Genomic DNA, 23,936 nt, shown 5'->3' with positions numbered 1-23,936 from the left:
TTCTAGATGAATATTTCCAGAAAGTGCTGTCTGAGTGATTTCTTATTTAAAACCTCATCTGTAACGTCACGTGGAGAAGCCACACCTGTCACGTGCGCAAATCTTATCTCTTCTGCTAATACATTAAGTAATCTCAGTAAATGACATTGTGTATGTGATCTTATTTTATTCCCTCCTTTCAAGGGACTTATATAAAGACATCTTGTAATCTGCAGCCCCTCGATAAACAGGGCGAGTCAAAGGTCAGGGCCACCCAGAATGTCTTCTGAATGAGAACAATAATCTTTATTTATATAGCACCAACATATTCTACAGCGCTTGTACAAGTGGCAAACTCTGTACAACACTTCGATGGGTGGAGGAAAATGTGTTTGCAGTACGGTGGTACCTGCCGGCCATGTTGGTGGCAGCCAACTTGAATTCAGCCGAAGAAATTTCAGTGTTCATGGGACACATGTTTTAAAAGGGTATTCCGGTCTACTGGATGGGCAAAAACTAATAGATCAGTGGGGTCTGACTGCTGTGACCCCTACTGATCTCAAGAATGAGGAGTCACGTTTCCCCCTTTAGGCCTCGTTCACACGGGCGACACAGCATCGCTGCGAGAAAATCGCTGGTCCGTGCGATATTGCTGCTATTTTCCGCGCTACAAAGTCGCGCGACTTTGTAGCACCACATGCGAGGATTTTCGGGGGAGGCTTGAAATATAAGCCCTTCCCTGAAAATACACCATAGCTGCAGAAAAAAAAAAACATACACCACCTGTCCCGCGCTGTCAGCTCGGCCGCATATTCTCCCTGGGTCCCTGGCACAGATCATCTTCTTCTTTTCTGCCCAGGGATTCAAAAATCCCTGCCTCCTGAAGCGCTGGCTGTGATTGGCTAAGCATCAGCCAATCACAGCCAGCACTTGATGAATGGCTGTGATTGGTTTAATAACTGCCATTCATCGAGCGCTGGCTGTGATTGGCTGAGGCTTAGCCAATCACAGCCAGCGCTTCCAGAAGGCAAGGATTTTTGAATCCCCGGCTAGAAGAGAAGAAGATCACTGCCAGGGACCGGGGAAGAAGATGCGGCTGAGCTGACAGTGCAGCAGATATGATGTATGTGTTTGGTTTTTTTTCAGCCAGGGCTTAAATTTTAGCTTTGACAGTAGGATTTCCTACTGTCAAAGTTGCAGCACACTACACCTAAAACGCGTTTTCGTGTGATGCGATGCAACAGGGAGGAAGGCTCCATAGGGAAACATGGGCTACAAAACCTCAAGTCGCGGCCATATCGCCGGACCCGTGAGGTTTTTGTGTCGTTTTGTAGCATGCTACAAAACATCGCATGTCTGAAGGAACCCATAGGAAAGCATGGGCTTCACATACATGCGTTTTCTAGCATTGTAGCAATGCTACAAAATCACGCGACTTTGTCATCCGTGTGAACGAGGCCTTAAGGGTATGTTTACACGCAACTCGTTTGATGCTGATTTTCCACAGCAAAAAAATCCTCCCTGAAATTAGCATGAAGATGTGAATTTAGGCAACAAGCAGACGGGGTGCACATCTCTCACCGAGGGAAGATCCCATCCTGCAGACACCTCCGCTCGTTGTATTGGAATGTTTCGTGAAGGATGACACTCGTGACCAACAAGAGTTTTCTAGGACCCGGCGATGTTTTTTTCTTTATAATAGTCATTATTACTGGTATGAAAAGAAATGTAAAAAGCCTCACGGTTCCGGAACTGTTGTGTTCACCAAGAGGACGGCTCGGCTCTGGTTCAGCATCTGCTTACTGAGTTCCTCTAAAGACGGTAACTTTGCTCCTGGTTTTAGCTAAAAGGAAAAAAAATGCTTAACATTATATTTTTGATATAGCGGGTTATTCCAGAAGATCTTCCAGTGTGAAGCCCCCAGAACTCCGTTTAATGACACTCAGATACAGAAATGTGATATCAACGGCAACAGAAACTCAAAAATGGTCATTTAGCAAAACTGTCTAACAGTACGCCATCCTTGTTGCCCAGAGGATCCAATCACAGTGCAGCTTTTATTTCTGAAGCTGCAGAGGTAAGATGAAAGCTGCGCTGTGATTGGTTGCTCCTGGCAACAAGGACGGCTTACCGTTAGACAGTTTTGCTAAAAGAGGACCAAAGGGTTTATTCTCCCATCGTCATCATATGAGACAAAATGGCTGCCAACAAAGACAGGAGAGCCTCTTGTCTGTTATTGGCATGCAACGTGACTTTATAACAAGGTTTGGTGAAGCTCGGCTCAGCGGGCGCACAATTCATAAGTGGTATTCTGATTTAATGAGAAGGGTTGTGTCTGTAATCAAAAATCATCTGGCCATCTACCAGCAAGCGTGGAAACTGCGGAGCGTGTCCGCGCAAGTCTCACACAAAGCCTTCGGAAATCATTTGTCAGAAAGAGCAGAGAATTGGACGTCTCGCAGCCGACTGTGCGGAAGATTCTGTGCAAACGTTTGTAATGTTATCCTTTCCAATTGTAATTGTTACCGGCCGTGAAACCGGACGACAGCCGGAACAGGAAATCCCAACAAGACAACCCCCCCCATTATTACAACGGAGTCAAAAGTGAGCGGCGGCCACCAAACAGATGGATCGGCCGTGCAGGTGGTGATGATGGTGACCTTCTTCCTCGGCCTCCACGTTCTCCGGACCTTACGCCTTATGATTAGAGCCTACATGCCCCCCATACCGCCCCCCCCACCATGATCTGCGGCATCCCAGGAGCCATTGCATCCGTCAGTCGTGATCCGCTATGATGTGTATGGCAGGAACGTGACTCCAGGCTTCATATGTGTCCGGTGACAAAGGGGCCACACTGAGCCCCTCTGAGGGGGAAAACAGTTTTGATGCTGTGCAACAAAAGACTTGAGTTTCTGCTTCCATTGATTTGACATTTTTTTATCATTAAATGGAGTTCTGGGGTCTCACATCGGGAAGAGCATTTGTGATAACCCACTATGAGGCAATCAGCAGTCCACATACCCGGCCGTGGTCGTAGAACCGATCCTTTATCAGGTTACCGTAGGACAAGTGTCCCTTCTGGTTGTACTTTAGGGAGAGGTTGTTATCCAGTAACTTGTTTTCAGCTAATTCACTGAAACTGTTTCTACGACTTGTTGAGAGATTCATCTCCTGAAGAACGTCAAAAGTCCTAAATAGACAGAAGATCATTAATGTAATAGAAATGTGTTCTGTGAACCAAACACAAACATAGTTATGCTTACCCTGTCCTACTGAAAGTAGTTGGACTCCTGAGCAACAAACAAAACTAGTATTTCAGTTTGCCCAGAGATGTTCAGTAGGTTCAGGTTGTGCAGCCGGTCCAGTCGAGGAACGTCAACACCCTCAAACCAATGTAAAACAGCGGTGGATGTGTGACAAGGTGCGTCGTCTTGTTGGAAGTATGGCCGACCATTCCCAGAGTATTACCACATTGTCGGCAGCACATTATTGTCTGGAATGTCAGGGTCGTGTTCATGGTTCTTATCACTAGAACCAACGGACTGGGACTATGCCACGTAACACATCCCCAGACCATAACAGAACCTCTACAGTACTTAACTGTTTGCACAACACATTTAGATAAGATGCGTTCCCTGGGCACCCTCCACACCCAGGTACGTCCATCTGATTTAAAGACTGAGTAGAATGATTGGTCAATTTGCAGAATGCTCTTCCATTGCTGAACTGTCCAACTGCACCATTGTATATGTGCTGATGCATTGTGCTTCATGATGGATGGCTTGTATGCACTGGCATAACCCATATATCCAGGGTGCAGTTCTCAGACACCTCCGAGGGTCTAAATCTTATGTAGCATGGTTTATGACACATAAATTGCTAATAAGACGCAATCCATTCTACTGATAGGTGGTGGGGGGGTCCAAGGATAGCATACTTGTAACATAATGTGGTGTGAAAACAGCCAGACTCTTCCCTCGCACGCCTGGCCTCGTGCCTCCCGCGCCTGGCCTCGTGCCTCCCACGCCTGGCCTCGTGCCTCCCGCGCCTGGCCTCGTGCCTCCCGCGCCTGGCCTCGTGCCTCCCGCGCCTGGCCTCGTGCCTCCCGCGCCTGGCCTCGTGCCTCCCGCGCCTGGCCTCGTGCCTCCCACGCCTGGCCTCCCTATCATCATCAATACTCACCGATAACATGTTGAGATGGGAGAATTGATCTGCCCAAGTCAAGTTTCGCCAATAGTAAGCCAATTTATGATCCACAAACCACAATAATAGGCAGACTGATTTCCAAGAAGCAGAGCAAGGACTTAGGTACATCAATTTGCCGCATGCAGTCCTTTGGCTCAGTAACTGGTAGACTCAGTAAATCGGCTCTTTGGCAGGTTAGTTCCTGCATTTGCAATTTTAAAATGGGTCCTAAGTTATAGAAATGGCGTCCCACCGATGGTATCAGGATAGGATGCAACTTACCCCAGTCTGTACAGTTCACTTGCAGTCACTTCATCATTTGCAAACACAGCAATAGCCCAGCATGCATTTCTCCTCACTTCATCATGGTTGGAACGGAGAAGCTTGACAAGGTGGAGCAGCCCATCCGCATCTCTAAACTAAACACATGGAAAGTCATAAAGAAGTCACCGGTAAGGCTGCTGCAGAACTACAAGCCCCAGCAATTATAATGAAAGACATAGGGCATGTTGGTAGTTTCACAATGGCTGGAGAGCCAGAGGCGAGAGACCACTGCCAGAAAGCATAGATATACAGGAGAGCAGATGCAGAAAATACGGAGGGATTGTTCGCTGATACAGATCTAAACTGAACGGCCCCTTTATTACCCCCCATCTAGAAGTGCTGGACTCCTCTGGCCTTCAGAACTGCAGCACTTCGTTGTGGTGTAGATCCCACTTGGTGATGAAATCATTCTGCAGGAATATCGGCCCCTGCGGACAGGAAGCTACTTGTAGTTGGTCCACTTTCAATGGAGGTGCTGACATGTTCTGATCAGCAGATGAGAAGGGGTCAGCAATTCATGCTGCTCACACCAAATTCTGACCTCCCATCAGCACAGTGCAACAGAAATCTGGATCCATCTGAGCAGGAGATGTTTTTCCACTGCCCCATGATACAAGTTTTGCGCTCTTTTGCCCGCTGGAGTCTCACCTTTCTGTTTCTCTTAGACACAATGGCGCTTGAACTGGACGCCTGCTGTTATAGCCCATCCGTGCGGAGGAACGGCGAGTTGTGCGTTCGGATACATTAGTGCTCCTACCAGCTTTGTATTCAGCTGCAATGTGCTTGACTGTGCAGCTCCTATTGGTCAGAATGATTCCTGACATCCTCCTCCGACCCCTTTTGGTGTGGAGTTTTTTTCTGTCCACAGCATCCCCTTTCTCTGTAGGTTTTCCTCAATCGCGCCATTCTCTGTATACTCTCCATACCATTACACAAGAAAACCTCCCGCCATTGGCAGCGAGACCCCAGCTAGCCCAGCACCAATGACCGACCTCGTTGGAAGTCGCTCCGATCGCTGGATTTTCCCATCTAATGTGGATTCACACTACAAAAATAATCCGCAGAAAACTTGTCACCCATTTTAATGCTGCACTCCGGGGTCAAGGGGAGAATTTACATACATGGAAGCAACGATTGTGAGTGGGCTGAGGGCTCTAATAAAGGGGCCATTCAGTATAGGCTAAAGGGGTTGCTGACTTCTTAAATGGTTTGATCAAGATTTTTTTTTTCTTAAGCATGTTTCCCAAGCCACAAAATAACAAACAGTCATAAACTCATCTCCCCCCACTCCCTGCATCTTTCATGCCGGCAGCTCTGGGCCTTCCCCTTGAAGTAATGTTGACAGGCTGTAGCAGCCTATGTAAGGGATGTCATAGGCTGCTGCAGCCAATGACAGAGCCCACCCAATGAGCACTGGGGACTGTGATTGGTTGCAGCAACCTGTGACATCTTGTATACAGGGTGACTGCAGCCTGTTAACAAAGACTAGGCAAGGACGACTGAGCAGCATTGCGGCAGATGCAGAGAGCCGGGACATGCGACTGTATGACTGTTACTTTATATGACTGTTACTTTGTAGGTCAGTGAATACGGTCTTTTTAAAAAAAGACAACAAAACAAAATCTTGGACAGCCCCTTTAACTATAGCCCAGAGTATCCTCAGGATAGATCATCAATAGGTGAATGGCGTGCGTCCGCCGCTCATGATCCCCGCTGATCAGCTGATCATCCGGCATGTTGGCAGTGGAGTTAAGCCGAATGTTGTCATCGGGGTTAGAGATAGAAGTGTAACAGACAGCTCCGCTCCACTGACAGCGGGCTGAACGATCAGCTGAATGGCTGAGATCCCGATCGGCAGAGCCCTGCTGAGGATAGGTCATCAATAGTAAGCGCCCGGAAAACCCCTTTAAGTCATATTACATATATGTTATATACTGTTATCTGTCATTTGGTAAGAGACAAATCGTACGTCTAGTTACACGAGGAGATGAAATGTGTCATCAGCGCTAGATGCATGCGATTAGCAGCGACCTGCATGGGCCGCCATTGCAGCTCTGACAAATGAACACGGAGTGATTTATAGAGGCAATCTCCAGGCGACGGAGCCCTAATGTCTTCCAGTGATTTCCTACACTGTAAGCGCCTGTAAATCATCTCCATTATTTTCTCATGCGCTTTTCCTTCTCATCAAAACTCAATTTTAAAACTGAGGTTCACTTTATATCAAGAAAGTCCTTTTATTGAAAAGTGCGTACCGGCGGCGTCCGGCCGCCATGTTCACGGAGCTAGACACCACCCTCTTGTAACTGTAGCGTGAGGCTGCGGATAGGGGATAACTAGCCATGGGGGCAATACCCCTTTAGGGAGGACACATCTGTCACACAGGAATATCTGAATGTAATATGGAAAGACCATGGGCATGATTAACCCCTTCCCCACGTGTTCGGCACACATCGGGTGTCTGTGTATGATGCAGGTTCGGGCGCAGAGCCCGCCAAACACACGGTGGATTGTTGGTCATTTTTCACAGCGGACACCTGACCACAACAGCCACGATTGGAGATAACACTTTTTCGCAGCTGTTGACCCTTAAAATGCGGATGACAGCGGTATTTATATCCCCCAATCGGCATTTGGGCTTCCCAAACAATCCCCTACGATGCAATCGAGGGGAGCCGTCTGGGTGTCATGGCAGTCGGGCAGTCATAAATGATCATCTATGAAGATGTGCCTGTGGCATGTCTTGATAGATTGTCAGTTACGATAAAGCATAATGGAATACTATTGTGTTACATTAAACAATATGAGTGATCAATCAATCGCAAGTTCAAGTCCCCCATGGGGACTAGGGAAAAATGTAGAAAAAAGGAAAGAAGAACAGGGGGTCCTGGAAGTGATGATATGGCCCCACCGAGTCCTGATCTCAGCATCATCAGTCTGTCTGGGATTACATAAAGAGACAGAAGGATCTGAGCGAGCCGACATCCACAGAAGATCAGTGCTTAGTTCTCCAAGATCTCTGGAACAACCGCCCTGCCGAGTGCCTTCAAAAACTGTGTGCAAGTGTACCCAGAAGAACAGATGCAGGTAACACCAAATATTGACGGGATTTACATTGTGCTTTTGTTCAGTCACTTTGCATTTTGTTAATTGACAATGGCTAAATTCAAAATCGACAGTGAGGCCGTAGAATGCGTGCGAGACTTTATCTTCCTTGGTTCGTATATTGACCAGGCTGGGGAATCTATGCCAGAGATAAAACGTAGGACAGCATTGGGGCGAAGCGTGATGCTAAACATGGACAAAATCTGGAAAAGTACGGATACTGGTAATGCTGCTAAACACAGGATAGTGCAAACCATTGTTTTCCCCAGAGCCATGTATGGATGTGAGAGCTGGGCTGAGAGGGAAGCTGATAGAAGGGAAATTGATACGTTGGAGCTGTGGTGCCGGCGAAAGCTGCTGCATATGTCCTGTATGGCGAGAGTAACAGAAAGGTCCTGAATCATATTAGACCCGATATATCACTGGAGGGCAAGATGGCCGGGCTCAGGCTCATGGGGAACAAGATGGCCGGGCTCAGGCTCACTGGAGGACAAGGTGACCGGGCTCAGGCTCACTGGAGGACAAGGTGACCGGGCTCAGGCTCACTGGAGGACAAGGTGACCGGGCTCAGGCTCACTGGAGGACAAGGTGACCGGGCTCAGGCTCACTGGAGGACAAGGTGACCGGGCTCAGGCTCACTGGAGGACAAGGTGACCGGGCTCAGGCTCACTGGAGGACAAGGTGACCGGGCTCAGGCTCACTGGAGGACAAGGTGACCGGGCTCAGGCTCACTGGAGGACAAGGTGACCGGGCTCAGGCTCACTGGAGGACAAGGTGACCGGGCTCAGGCTTATTGGAGGACAAGATGACCAGGTTCAGGCTCACTGGAGGACAAGATGACCAGGGTCAGGCTTATGGAGGACAAGATGACTGTGCTCAGGCTTACTGGAAGACAAGATGACTGTGCTCAGGCTCACTGGAGGACAAGATGACTGTGCTCAGGCTCACTGGAGGACAAGATGACTGTGCTCAGGCTCACTGGAGGACAAGATGACTGTGCTCAGGCTCACTGGAGGACAAGATGACTGTGCTCAGGCTCACTGGAGGACAAGATGACTGTGCTCAGGCTCATGGATTGTGACCATGTAATTCGAGCAGAGTCGCTAGAAAAATCTATAATGTTTGGATAGATAAGCGGCAAAGAAGACCTGGCCACCAAAAAACACGATGGCTGATACTGTCAAAGCAGATACTGGCATGGATATCACACAAGTGAAAGAAGCAGTGGAAAACATGCAGGGAGCTCGCCTTTAGGGTCACCGAGAGTCGTGAACGACTTAACGGCTAACAACAACACTTCTATTTCTAGAAGCATTATTACGCTGCAGCGTTTTTTTCGCGGCGTCCTAAGCCTGTTGCACAGTACTGTATCTGCATCCCGCTTGACTAAATAACAAGAACTTTATTATTCAGAAAGCCCCTTACCTGAGTTCTTGCTTCTGCGTCACATGCGAAGGCAGCCGCTGTAAATATGGCTTTCCGGAGCACCAAACTACTGTCTGTCTGCAAGGTAGCCGCCAGGGCCGGCATAACACCCTGGCTCTGCAGGGCGATCCGGAGAGGTTCTTGAGCGGCCATGTTGATTAGGACTGTGCACACATTGGCGATCACGCCTTCTCTCTTATCCGTCAGAAGATTGACTAAGGCATCAACTCTATCCGCTTCCAGCAATGCGCTGATGTGAAGAGAAGGACATTGAAAACAGCATTAAAGGGATATTCTGGGAATTAACTTTTGATAATAGTTGATTGGCAGGGGTCTGTCGCTCAGGCTCCACACCAATCAGCTGATCCCCTGGTCTGTTGTCAGTGTTGTGGGGCCGGACATCTGTAATGGTAGTTAGAGCTGGAAGGCTTCACTCCAATTGAAGTCAATAAGAGCAAAGCCGTCGGTTAGGCCTCATGTCCACGGGGAAAATCAGGCCCGCTCCGGGTTCTCCATGGAGAATCTGCAGCAGGCCCCTCCTGCCCCGCGGACATGAGCGCTGAAAATAAGAATAAATCAGAATAAACTTACCTCCCACCTGCTCCGGATCTCCTTTTCGCCGCGGCGTCATCTTCTCTGCGTCGCGGCCGGATCTTCTTTCTTCGGCCCGGCGGATGCGCAGGATGACGTCGGTGACGTGCCGTGCGCATGCGCCGGCCCGAAGAAAAAAGATCTGTCCGCGACGGAGAGAAGATGGCGCTGCGGCGAAGAGAAGAACCGGAGCGGGTGAGGAAATTCCGATTTTTGGCTCCTGCGGATCCGGACGGCTTCCATAGGCTTCAATAGAAGCCTGCGGGAGCCGTCCCCGCGGGAGACCCGCACGAAAATGGAGCATGGTCCAGATTTTTTCATGCACCATTTTTAAAAAAATCACTTTTATTGACCATCCGCGGGTATTTATCTACCCCGCGGGTGGTCAATGCATCCCTATGGGGTGCGGATCCGCGGGCAGGAGAAGAGTTAAAATCCGCTGCGGATTTTAATTCTTCTTTTGCCCGTGGACATGAGGCCTTACACTTCTGTCTCTGACAACCAAAGTAGATGTCCGGGCCACTGCAATGACAGTAGACCAGAGGATCAGCTGATCGGCAGGGATCAGCAGCAGCGGACCTCGTTGACCAACTATTGCTGATCTATCTTGAGGAGAAGTCATCAATAACAAATGTCCGGAATGCCCATGAAAATAAGACCCACTCTATTGGGCAAAGCTGATGTAATAGCCTTCACCAAACACACACCTATGAGAATTACAGAAGCTCTTTATTAACTCTTTGTGCACATACTATTTTGTGCCTTAAGGCCGCTTTCACACGGGCGACAAAATCGTGCCATTTTGCAGCGACGTGATAGAAAACACATGTATGTGAAGCCCGTGCTTTCCAATGGGTTCCTTCACTTTAGTGCGGTTTTCTCTGATGCTATCCTGCGAGGAAATAAAATTGCGGCATGCTCTATATTGCCGCGATTTGCAATTTTTTGTAGACCACGTTTCCCTATGAAGCCTTCATTTTTGTTGCAATGCACAAAATCGCAGTTTTCATGTGATGCGATTTTAACATTCAAAAAATAAGCCCTACCCCGAAACTAAGCCCTAACTCCACTAAGCCCTAGCTGTTGTGGAGGCGGGATTTATGAATTGGCCAATCAATGCCGCAGCTCAGCCAATTCATAAATCCCACCTCCACAACACGCTGGCTGTTGATTGGTTATTCGGCCACTGCTCAGCAAATCAATGCACTGCTGGATGAACCAATCACAGCCACCGCATTGGTTGATTCAGCACTGCACTGATTGGCTGAGCAGTGCTGGATGAACCAATTAGAGCCATCGCATCCTGGAGGCGGAATTTATGAATCCAGCACCCAGGAAGTGATCTGTGGGTGAATGAGGACTGCTGGACACCCGGCGGAGCTCAGGAGAGCAACGGAAGGTAAGTAATCCCTTTTTTTTAATGGAGTGCAGCTAGGGCTTAGTTTCTGGGTAGGGCTTTACCTTTTTGCGATTAAATTGTGCAAGTTTATCATGCAATTTTATCGCGGACAGCAGCGGTGCACGATTCCCCCCCCCAAAATGCATCACTGACACTGCAAAATGGAAGGGACAAAGTTGCAATATCGTGATTTTGTAGTGGCGATATTGCTGTTGCCCGTGTGACAGGGGCCTATGAGGCAAGTGATTTTTAATGTCGCATTGCAAGAGCCATAACTTGTTGCCGCAGCCGTATGAGGGCTTGTTTTTTGTGGGATGAGTTATATTTTTTAATGGCAGCACTCTGAGATACATAATGTGTTGTGGAACTTCCATTAGATCTTTGGAGATGGAAGAAATATCCAGAAATTCCGTCATTGTTTTTGGGCTGTTGTTCAATATTTGGTAACAATAATCCAATAACTCTTACCTGATTACCACGATTACTGCGGCACCAAACTTAGAGGGATCATTTTATTTTTTACTACTTCAGTACAATGAAAACTTTTTCTTAAAGAAAAGCAACCGACTGCATCACCGCATTCTGAGCCCCGGAACATTGTTATCTTTCCAGCAGCAGAGCTCTGTGGGAGTTGCTGTTTTTATTGGTACCCATTTGAGGTACATGTGACTCTCGATTGCTTTTTATTGTGTTTTTTGAAAGGCAAAAAAACCCAAAACTAATTCTGACATAAGTTTTTTTTAAAACTATTTTTAGTGTTAAACAAGCGAGAAAAATAAAATATTTTCATTGTTTGCGTTGTTACGAATGCAGTAAAACCAATTATTTGCTGCTTTTTAATTTTTCTTTGTAATTGATCTATCGAAAAATGTTTTTTGTGGTGGAAGGTTCATATTTTTTTAAGCTTTTTTTAAGATTCTTTTCTTTGAATTAAATTTTACTGAACTTTTTCAGTCCCTGTTATCTGATTGCTAGGGTGGTACACCGCATTACTTATGCGGTGTATCCTACTAATGGGCCATTTTCAGGGGCCGATTATCGCTTAAAATATGCTCAAAATGAGCGAATTTGAGTAATAATTATGCCGTGTAAATGCACAGAAATGGTTCAGTATTCGTTCACAGGTTCTGATCGTTGACTTTTGAGTCATCTTAAAAACCATTCTGGATCGCAGGCTTGTCGTTTCGTGTAAACGCTCCCGCTTCACATAGAAGGTGAAGCACTGAGCAAGAAGCCCGCGATCCAGCGGTGAAGCCTTTCAGTGTAAACACTCTCCACGAGCGCTAACGACCTTAGTGGTGACATCAGCGCTCATGCAGTCGCTAACCCGACTGTTGGCCTGTGTCAAAGGGCTATAAGCAGAGGTGTAACTTGAAGCTTCTGGGCCCCAATGCAAAACCTGTAACAGGGCCCCCAACTATAATGTTTTATTCACCGTACTGGGCTCCCTCTATGGAGAAGAGAGGCCTTATGGCCCCCTAAGGCTCCTGGGCTTGGGTGCAACCGCATCCCCTGTAGTTACGGAAGTGGCCATTAGCCCATTAGACTCTGCAGGAGCTGGGGCCTAGTAGGCTGAGTTACATGGCAGACATGGAGGCTTTTGTCAGGCTGCAAGCTGAAACCATTGGTACCTTTTGATTGCTCTGCAGGGTGCTATTGATTGTAAGGGGTTAAACCGCAGGACCTGAGGTTTATCTGCTCCTGGCAGTTAGAGCAGGAGCCTGGCTGTCAGAAGTCAGCAAAGCCACTACCTGAAGATGTATGTGCAGATTTAAAGCCCCTTAGTGAGGTCAGTAGAAAGGCACATTGCAGTCACTAAGGGGTTAAATGGGGACACCTAGTGATTGGTCTATTCTTGTTGCGACGGACTGAAAATACGGATTGGCAAGCGTTTGATTTGAACTGCCTGGAAAGAAAGCCGTTGCAAGAACCGTCTCCCAAGAAATCTTGCGGCTTGATTAATGAAGTAGTTGGCGCTGTGATCCGCCAGACGATAAATAACCCGCAAAGGGTAATTTAATAAGTACATCATTCTAACATTTAAGCAAAACACAGACTAATAGAAATGAGAACGCCGCGACTGCATGTGGATACAAATGTAACTGACAGCTCCCATTGTCTGATTTCCGCTGGCATCACACTGGATGCGGCTCGCAGCTGAAAGGACGAGGTAATTAGTAGGGCAGGCGACTTTAACCAGGCGACGTCCTGCGTGGTGTTTGGGTGAGGCAAACAAATGTTGTTAATGCGGCACCGACAACGAGCAAACATATTTTACTGAATGGAAAGCTAGAATAAAGCGATCTGAATAAACACGACTTATGGAATAAATATGTTATTGCCCCAATAAACGAGCTAATGAAAATAACAATCTACTGAACAATCTGTGTCTCTGCTAAACTGAATGTTGCGGGCAACAGAGGAGGAGCAGAAGTATTACAGGTGAGTGCTAGATAAAGCACACGTAAGTGTATGCTAAGTGTGCGGTTTCTAAAGTGTGTGACTTGGGATTAGTGACCTTGGATTTATTTTCTGCTTATCTATTTGCATTTTTGCATATATTACTTTTACCTAATCTTTCTGTATGATCCCCATTTAGAATGTCATCCTTTGTACATCTTGTGCCATGTATACAGTCTGTTAGAGATGTGAGAAACACTGCAACACTGAGATCCATTGGCACCATGGAAAGTAGTTTGCTGCTCACTGGGGTAGATGCCACGGTGGTGGGTAGTTGGGGATGAGCAGGTAGCTAGCTGGGTGACAGTTAGGCTTCCTGTCCACGTCTGTGAATCACGCCGGCTGAAGTTTTCCATAGCATTGCTGTGGAAAGCTCCGGCCGTGTGTCCATGAGCGGAGAATCATTGCGATTCTCCGCTCGCAACGGGCAATTCGCAGCATGCTGCAAATTGCCCCGGTTCTCCGCGGTCAGCCTATGTATCAGATTAGGCTGACAGGCAGAGATTAGGCTGACAGGCAGAGATTCGTCTGCGGCTCCTGCTCCCGGGTGGCGGCTCCCACGGCAGAGCCCCACTGCGGGATACCGGAACGCCCATGGACAGCAGGCCTTAGGAGAAATAGAGGGAAGAGAACCAGGGAGTTTAGTCCTGGACTGGCACACCCCAACAAATTTGCAAAGTTGACAGATGAGGGGGATGCCATCACAGTGAGAAGCGGAATAGAAGCGCAGGGCAGGGCAGGCTAGACAGGCGGTAGTGGGAGAATCAATGATTAGGGGATAGACAGGGCAATCTGCCACAAAGACCAGGATTGTTGAATAGTGTGTTGTCTTCCTGGCGCTCGAGTCCACATATCGCAGATCGGGTTGACAGATTACTGGGTGAGGATCCAGCTGTCATAATACACATTGGCACAAGTGACAAAGTTGGAGGTAGGTCGAAGGTCCTTAAAACCGATTCCAGGGAACTAGGATGTAAGCTTAGGGCAAGGACCTACAAAGTAGTATTTTCTGAAATACTACCTGTACCATGTACAACACCAGAAGGCAGTGGAGATTAGGGAGGTAAACAAGTGGCTCCGGAGTTGGTGTAAGGAGGAGGGGTTTGGATTCCTGCAGTACTGGGCCAAGTTTGCTGTTGGCTACAGGCTCTACCGTAAGGATGGGCAGCATCTTAATGGAGATGGTGCAGCTGTGCTGGCAGAGAAGATGGCTAGCAGGTTGGAGAAGTGTTTAAACTAGGGACTTGGGGAGGACAACCATAGAGAAAGAGGGGAAGACAGTGTAGACAGTGACCTGGGACTAAGCAATGAAAATGGGGGTGGAGCGGTGGAAGGGATTAGAATAGTTAGAACTGGCAGAGCAGTTAGAAGGGATACACGTAATATAAAAAATAAGCAAAACCTTCTAAACTGCATAATGACTAATGCTAGAAGTCTGACCAATAAAGTAGATGAACTAGAAGTAATAATGTCTGAGGAAAACTACGACATAGTAGGAATAACAAAGACCTGGTTGGATGAAAGCTGTGACTGGGCGGTGAACTTACAGGGTTACAGTCTATTCAGAATGCATTGTAAAAAACAGAAAGAGGGAATGGGTTTGTCTATGTAACATGCTGTTTAAAGCCCACATTATAGAAGGTATACTATGGGTGGGAGATGAACACGTCGAGTCTCTATGGGTAGAAATACACAGAGAAAAAGAAAAAATCCTCTTAGGGGGTTTTCTATAGACCACTAAATATAACAGAAGCCACTGAAAATCTATTATTGAAGCAAATACATGAAGTTGCAAATCACAATGAGGTAATTATTAGAGATGAGCGAACGTGTTCTTCCGAGCTTGATATTCGTGCGAATATTAGGGTGTTCGGGATGTTCGTTATTCGTAACGAACACCATGCGGTGTTCTGGTTATTTTCACTTCCTTCCCTGAGACGTTAGCGCGCTTTTCTGGCCAATTGAAAGACAGGGAAGGCATTACAACTTAGGGAAAGAATTGGTAGTTAGTGTAGGCTTCAAGACCCCCCAAAGGTCCTTATTAGGGCCACTGATAGCTGTGTGTTGGCTGCTGTTAGCAGTGGCAAATTTTTTTTTTCTCAAAATCGCCTCTGCAGAGCGTTGCACCCGGCATTAGGGACAGAAGTGCTGCATAGGCAGGGAGAGTGTTAGGAGTGCGTGTAGCCTTCAAGAACCTCAACGGTCCTTTCTAGGGCCATATTTATCCGTGTGCAGTACTGTCCAGGCTGCTGTTAGCTGTGCTGCATTTTTTTTTGCTTCTCAAAATCGCCTCTGCAGACCATTGCACCCTCCATTGATACTGCAGGGAAAGAATTGTATAGGCAGGGCCACAACACAGTTATTATTCATAGAATATACGCAGTGCTGCCTTTTGGTGCCAAAAAACGGAAAATAATTAAATTTGTCCTGCCTCTGTCCGGCCTAACGCCGGTGGACACGTGTGAGCTGCGTCTGCAACCTGTAAAAATCATACGCACCCAGCTACGCTTTACTGCTGGCTTCGCCATTTGCTTTCCTTAATTGGGAAAAAAATACCTGCTCTGCCAGAGTTATAATAACTCTGCTACCCTCACGTTCTGTGATACATAAGCAGGGACACAGCACAGTTATTAAACTTAGATAATTCATTCACTAGAGGCAGTGGGGCCTTTCGTTTTCCAAAAAGGGCAAAAATTATATTTGGCCTGCAGTCTTGCGCCAATTTATTTCCTGCCTGTGAAATCAGATCACTGGTAATACAGCATGCTGAGGGGTAGGGGTAGGCCTAGAGGACGTGGACGCGGCCGAGGACGCGGAGGGCCAAGTCAGGGTGTGGGCACAGCCCGAGCTCCTGATCCCGGTGTGTCGCAGCCGACTGCTGCGCGATTAGGAGAGAGGCACGTTTCTGGCGTCCCCACATTCATCGCCCAATTAATGGGTCCACGCGGGAGACGGTTATTAGAAAATGAGCAGTGTGAGCAGGTCCTGTCCTGGATGGCAGAAAGTGCTTCGAGCAACCTATCGTCTACCCGCAGTTCTGCGCCGTCCACTGCTGCCAATCCGAATCCTCTGTCTGCTGCTCCTCCTTCCTCCCAGCCTCCTCACTCCACTACAATGACACCTGCTCAGGAGCGGGAACACTCCCAGGAACTGTTCTCGGGCCCCTGCTTAGATTGGGCAGCAGCGGTTCCTCTCCCACCAGAGGAGTTTATCGTCACTGATGCCCAACCATTCGAAAGTTCCCGGGGTCCGGGGGAAGAGGCTGGGGACTTCCGCCAACTGTCTCAACAACTTTCTGTGGGTGAGGAGGACGATGACGATCAGACACAGTTGTCTTGCAGTGAGGTAGTAGTAAGGGCAGTAAGTGCGAGGGAGGAGCGCACCGAGGATTCGGAGGAAGAGCAGCAGGACGATGAGGTGACTGACCCCACCTGGTGTGCAACGCTTACTCAGGAGGACAGGTCTTCAGAGGGGGAGTCAAGGGCATCAGCAGGGCAGGTTGCAAGAGGCAGTGCGGTGGCCAGGGGTAGAGGCAGGGCCAGACCGAATAATCCACCAACTGTTTCCCAAAGCGCCCCCTCGCGCCATGCCACCCTGCAGAGGCCGAGGTGCTCTAAGGTCTGGCAGTTTTTCACAGAGACGCCTGACGACCGACGAACAGTGGTGTGCAACCTTTGTCGCGCAAAGCTCAGCCGGGGAGCCAACACCAACAGCCTCACCACCACCACCATGCGCAGACATATGATGGCCAAGCACCCCGCAAGGTGGGACGAAGGCCGTTCAGCGCCTCCGGTTTGCACCCCTGCCTCTCCCCCTGTGACCCAACCTGCCACTGAGATGCAACCCCCCTCTCAGGACACAGGCACTACCGTCTCCTGGCCTGCACCCACACCCTCACCTCCGCTGTCCTCGGCCCCATCCAGCAGTGTAGTTCAGCGCACCGTCCAGCCGTCGCTTGCGCAACTGTTGGAGCGCAAGCGCAAGTACGCCGCCACGCACCCGCATGCTCAAACGTTAACCGTCCGCATAGCAAAATTCATCAGCCTTGAGATGCTGCCGTATAGGGTTGTGGAAACGGAGTCCTTCAAAAGTATCATGGAGGCGGCGGCCCCGCGCTACTCAGTTCCCAGTCGCCACTACTTTTCCCGATGTGCCGTCCCAGCCCTGCACGACCACATCTCCCGCAACATTGTACGCGCCCTCACCAACGCGGTTACTGCCACGGTCCACTTAACTACGGACACGTGGACAAGCACAGGCGGGCAGGGCCACTACATCTCCCTGACGGCACATTGGGTGAATTTAGTGGAGGCTGGGACAGAGTCAGAGCCTGGGACCGCTCACGTCCTACCCACCCCCAGAATTGCGGGCCCCAGCTCGGTGGTGGTATCTGCGGAGGTGTATGCTTCCTCCACTAAAGCACCCTCCTCCTCCTCCTCCAACGCAACCTCTGTCTCGCAATCAAGATGTGTTAGCAGCAGCATGTCGCCAGCAGTCGGTGTCGCGCGGTGTGGCAGCACAGCGGTGGGCAAGCGTCAGCAGGCCGTGCTGAAACTACTCAGCTTAGGCGATAAGAGGCACACGGCCCACGAACTGCTGCAGGGTCTGACAGAGCAGACCGACCGCTGGCTTGCGCCGCTGAGCCTCCAACCGGGCATGGTCGTGTGTGACAACGGCCGTAACCTGGTGGCGGCTCTGCAGCTCGGCAGCCTCACGCACGTGCCATGCCTGGCTCACGTCTTTAATTTGGTGGTTCAGCGGTTTCTGAAAAGCTACCCACGCTTGTCAGACCTGCTCGTAAAGGCGCGCCGGCTCTGCGCACATTTCCGCAAGTCCCACACGGACGCTGCCACCCTGCGCACCCTGCAACATCACTTTAAGCTGCCAGTGCACCGACTGCTGTGCGACGTGCCCACACGGTGGAACTCTACGCTCCACATGTTGGCCAGGCTCTATGAACAACGTAGAGCTATAGTCGAATACCAACTCCAACATGGGCGGCGCAGTGGGAGTCAGCCTCCTCAATTCCTTTCAGAAGAGTGGGCCTGGTTGGCAGACATCTGCCATGTCCTTGGTAATTTTGAGGAGTCTACCCAGGTGGTGAGCGGCGATGCTACAATCATTAGCGTCACCATTCCTCTGCTATGCATCTTGAGAAATTCCCTGCAAACCATAAAGGCAGCTGCTTTGCGCTCGGAAACGGGGGCGGGGGAAGACAGTATGCCGCTGGATAGTCAGGGCACCCTCCTGTCTATTTCTCAGCGCGTACAGGAGGAGGAGGAGGAGGAGGAGCATGAGGAGGATGAGGAGGATGAGGAGGAGGGGGAAGAGACAGCTTGGGCCGCTGCTGACGGTACACCGGCTGATTGCCTGTCATCCTTTCAGCGTGTATGGCCTGAGGAGGAGGAGGAGGAGGATCCTGAAAGTGATCTTCCTAGTGAAGACAGCCATGTGTTGCGTACAGGTACCCTGGCACACATGGCTGACTTCATGTTAGGATGCCTTTCTCGTGACCCTCGCGTTACACGCATTCTGGCCACTACGGATTACTGGGTGTACACACTGCTCGATCCACGGTATAAGGAGAACCTGCCCACTCTGATTCCCGAAGAGGAAAGGGGTTCGAGAGTGTTGCTATACCACAGGACCCTTGCGGACAAGCTGATGGTAAAATTCCCAGCCGACAGCGCTAGTGGCAGAAGGCGCAGTACCGAGGGCAAGGTAGCAGGGGATGTGCGTAGATTGAGCAGCATGTACATCCCAGGCAGTGCAACAGTCTTTAAGGGCCTGGCCAGCTTTCTGGCTCCCCACCAAGACTGTGTCACCGCTCCCCAGTCACGGCTGAGTCGGCGGGAGCACTGCAAAAGGATGGTGAGGGAGTACGTAGCGGATCGCACGACCATCCTTGGTGACGCCTCTGCCCCCTACAACTACTGGGTGTCGAAGCTGGACACGTGGCCTGAACTAGCCCTGTATGCCCTTGAGGTGCTTGCTTGTCCTGCGGCTAGCGTCTTGTCGGAGAGGGTGTTTAGTGCGGCTGGGGGAATCATCACAGATAAGCGTACCCACCTGTCAACCGACAGTGCCGACAGGCTAACACTCATCAAGATGAACAAAGGCTGGATTTCCCCAGACTTCTGTTCTCCACCAGCGGACAGCAGCGATACCTAAGCAATACGTAGGCTGCACCCGCGGATGGAAGCTACGTTCTCTCTCACCATCCAAAACGGGGACATTTCTGCTTCATCAATCTGTGTCTAATATTCCTCCTCCTCCTCCTCCTGCTCCTCCTCCTGAAACCTCACGTAATCACGCTGAACGGGCAATTTTTCTTAGGGCCACAAGGCTCACTCAAATAATTTTTCAGAACAATTTTTATAAGTTTCAATGCGCTTAAAAGCGTTGGAACGTTAACTTGAACCAATTTTTCGTTACACTGGGCTGCCTCCAGGCCTAGTTACCACTTAAGCCACATTAACCAAAGCGATTAATGGGTTTCACCTGCCATCTTGGTTGGGCATGGCCAATGTTTACTGAGGTACATTAGTACTGTTGGTACACCAATTTTTTGGGGCCCTCACCTACAGTGTAATCATAGTAATTTCTATGTTCTTCGCCTGCACTCATGGTACAAAAAGGTGTGTGGGGTTGGCCTACAGTTTAGCTACATAAATGTAACTTGTGCCTTGGCTATACTAAGGCTACTGAAATGGAACGAAGACTGCGCTCCCGCTATACTGCTGCTTCAGAATTGTTAATGGGGCCTGTCCTGAGTGCTACTATTGCTTACATGGAACGAAGACTGCGCTCCCGCTATACTGCTGCTTCAGAATTGTTAATGGGGCCTGTCCTGAGTGCTACTATTGCTTACATGGAACGAAGACTGCGCTCCCGCTATACTGCTGCTTCAGAATTGTTAATGGGGCCTGTCCTGAGTGCTACTATTGCTTACATGGAACGAAGACTGCGCTCCCGCTATACTGCTGCTTCAGAATTGTTACTGGGGCCTGTCCTGAGTGCTACTATTGCTGACATGGAACGGACACGTGGAGAGGACACGTAGTGCCTCAAAAACATCCCCCTCCTCCTCCAACAGGGAAAACATTCTTGGCAAATGCCTTTGCATTGGTTCCCCTTGTTGGCAGTCCAAGAATTTCACCTTTACCGACACAACAAGAGAGCCCCCACACCATCCCCCCGCCACGGCCCACTTAATCCTGGCCACATTCCGAAAACCAACAAAATACAACCGTGCTACTAGGTCCGCAGTCACCACCACATTACCACCAACGCGGTTACTGTTAAGGTGCATATTACCAGTCTGACTGGGGCATGCAGACACCTTGACAGAATGAATAGTGTGTGGCACATAGGTTCCCCATTGCTATGCCCACGTGTGCAGCTTCTGATGGCGGTGGCACAGGATTCTATTTCTCATTGCTTCTGTACAGCATTGTGGGCTATCGCCCCGCCCCTATTAAAGAGGGTCGCTGCCTAGCCGTGCCAACCTCTGCAGTGTGTGCCTGCGGTTCCTCCTCATGGCAGACGCACTTCTAAATAGACATGAGTGTGGCGTGGCATGAGGGCAGCTGAAGGCTGCGCAGGGACACTTTGGTGTGCGCTGTGGGGGGGAGGGGGCGGCGGTTGGGCAGCATGTAACCCAGGAGAAGTGTCAGTGGAGTGTCATGCAGGCGGTGATTGTGCTTTGTTGGAGGTAGTGTGGTGCTTAGCAAAGGTATGCCATGCTAATGAGGGCTTTTCAGAAGTAAAAGTTGTTGGGAGGGGGGGGGGGGGCCACTCTTGCCGGTATTGTGGCTTAATAGTGGGACCTGGGAACTTGAGATGCAGCCCAACATGTAGCCCCTCGCCTGCCCTATCCGTTGCTGTGTCGTTCCCATCACTTTCCTGAATTGCCCGGATTTTCACACATGAAAACCTTAGCGAGCATCGGCGAAATACAAAAATGCTCTGGTCGCCCATTGACTTCAATGGGGTTCGTTGTTCGAAACGAACCCTCGAGCATCACGGGAAGTTCGTTCCGAATAACGAACACCCGAACATTTTGGTGTTCGCTCATCTCTAGTAATTATTATGGGGGGCTTTAACTATCCGGATATAGAGCGGGAAGCCGAAACCTGCAGATCTAATAAAGGTTAACAACTTTTTGTCAATGATTAAAGATAATTACTATACCCTTGTAAAAGGACTGAACTAGAGGGACGATGAACAGACCTGACAGAATAAGAGGGGTGCAGGTCGGGGGGTACCTGAGAAATAGTGACCATAATATATTTCATCTTGTCTTTCAAGAGAGAGTTTTATAGGGGAGCTACAAAAATACTAAACTTTAGGAAGGCCAAGGTCGATCAGCTCAGAGATGTCCTTAACCTTATTGACTGGGATAATGTCCTCAGAAATAAGAGTACGAACAATAAATGGGAAACGTACAAAAAGATCATAATACTTACTGTGAGCGGTTCATACCTTACAGGCATAAAAGGGTTAATAATAGGAGAAAACCAATGTGGCTTAATAAAGATGTAAAGGGGCAATAAACAGCAAAAATAAAGCGTTTAAACTACTAAAACAAGAAGGCAGCGAAGAAGCACTAAAAACCTATAAAGAAAATAATGAATTATGTAAAATTCAGATAAAAAGCAGCAAAGATGGAGACAGAGAGACGTATTGCCAAAGAGTAAAACTAACCCTAAACTGTTCAACTATGTAAATAGTAAAAAGATTAATACTGAAAGTGTTGGCCCTTTAAAAATGATGTAGGAAAAATTGTAGAGGGTGATGAGGAGAAAACAAATCTATAAAATAGTCTTTTCTCCAGTGTATTCACCGAGGAAAATGAAATGTCAGATGAGATGCAGAGTGATAAAGTAAACTCTCCACTAAATGTCACCAGTTTAACCCAGAAAGTAGTGCAGAGCAGCTTTAAAAATGAACTAGGCAAATCTTTGGGTCCCGATGGCATATACCCCTGGGTTGTAAGGGAATTAAGCAATGTCATACACAGACCCTTGTTTTTATATTTAAGGAACCTATAGTGACGGGGTCTGTTCCACTGGATTGCTGCCAATATTCAAAACAGGGTCAAAAAGTGAACTTGGAAACTACGGTCTGGTACATCTTACTTCTATTGTGGGTAAAATGTTTAAGGGGTTTCTTGGAGATACTATCCTGCAAGACCTGAAGGAAAATAGCTGTATAGCTCTGTATCAGCATGGGTTTATGAGAGATCACTCCTGTGAAACCAACCTGGTCAGCTTCTATAAGGAGGTAAGTTCTAGATTGGACTAAAAAGAGTAATTGGATCTTGTATATCTAGATTTTTCCAAAGCATTTGATACGGAGCCGCATAAAAGGTTGGTATATAAAATGAGAATGTGTGTAAGTCTGGGTTCAGACGGGGCGTAATTGCCGTGGAATTTCCGTGCAGACTTTCTGCACAGAAATTCCGCCTGCGCCTTTAATCCCAGGATTAGCCAGCAAAGTGGACGAGATTTGCAAAATTTCATCCACACGTTATCCGCTGCAGCCAAGCCGCGCTGAAATTGACATGCCACATGGAATTCATGTCAATTCTTTCCCCGTTTCCGTTTTTTCTATGGGGAGAGACGGCCGAGTCGGAATGCAGGCGGCGAAGCCGCTCCAAAACCCACAGCGAAAGGCCACGGGTTTTGAAGCTGCATTTCTCCCGTGGAAATCTTGCAGTATTTCAGTGCGGTCATTCCGCGTGATTTCAGTCCCATGTGAACCCAACCTAAGTGAGTAAGTAACTAGTTAGTGATAGAAAGCAGAGGGTGGTTATAAATGGTACATCACTAGTGGGGTACCACAGGGGGCAGTATTGAAGGGGTTACTAGTGGGGTCCACTGCATTAGTATTGGTGGGGTCACCATCACTAGTGGGATGCTACAGGGGTCAGTTTTTGGGCTCTATTCTTTTTAATATCTTTAATAATGACCTGGTAGGATTGTGCAGTAAAATATCAATATTTGCAGATGATACAAAAACTATGTAAAGTATTAACACAAGAGCGGGCACAAGGAGATGGCAAGAGGATCTGGATACGTTGGGGGCAGAAAAGTGGCAAATTATGGTGTAACCCTGATAAATGTAAGGTTCTGCACACGGGCAGAGGAAATACATGTCACCATTACACACTAAATGGGAAACCTCTGGGGTCACTGACATGTAACAGGGCTTGGGGATTGTAGTAAACTGTAAGCTTAACTGGAGAAACCAGTGTCAGGCAGCTGCTGCCAAGGCAAATATGATCATAGGATGCATCAGAAGAGGTCTATTAGAGGTATATCAGAGCTTGAGTGGGTACAAAGAGGGCAAGTAAAGTACTAAATGTAATGGGCGGACTACAATACCCAGAGAGGTTATCAAAATTGGGATTATTCTGTTTAGAAAAAAGTCAGCTGAGGGGCAACCCAATAGCTATGTGTATATA

The 23,936-nt window shown here is 48.6% G+C and overlaps 1 protein-coding gene across 2 annotated transcripts in view; it reads right to left on the bottom strand.

Moving 5' to 3' along the window:
* ARMC3 (armadillo repeat containing 3) overlaps positions 1 to 23,936 on the bottom strand; it is a 153,377-nt gene that overhangs the window by 62,248 nt on the left and 67,193 nt on the right. For both annotated transcript variants that reach the window (XM_066584877.1, XM_066584878.1), the window contains exons 12-15: positions 9,019 to 9,268; positions 4,447 to 4,583; positions 3,001 to 3,169; positions 1,722 to 1,822 (exon numbers count right to left, since the gene is read on the bottom strand). In XM_066584877.1, the coding sequence (XP_066440974.1) occupies positions 1,722 to 1,822; positions 3,001 to 3,169; positions 4,447 to 4,583; positions 9,019 to 9,268 (657 nt within the window). The remainder of the gene's footprint in view (positions 1 to 1,721; positions 1,823 to 3,000; positions 3,170 to 4,446; positions 4,584 to 9,018; positions 9,269 to 23,936) is intronic.

Source organism: Eleutherodactylus coqui, chromosome 12 (assembly GCF_035609145.1).
Source record: "Eleutherodactylus coqui strain aEleCoq1 chromosome 12, aEleCoq1.hap1, whole genome shotgun sequence".
Lineage (NCBI taxonomy): Eukaryota > Metazoa > Chordata > Amphibia > Anura > Eleutherodactylidae > Eleutherodactylus > Eleutherodactylus coqui.
Note: the sequence above shows the minus strand (reverse complement) of the source record. Positions and strands in the feature narration are given on the sequence as shown.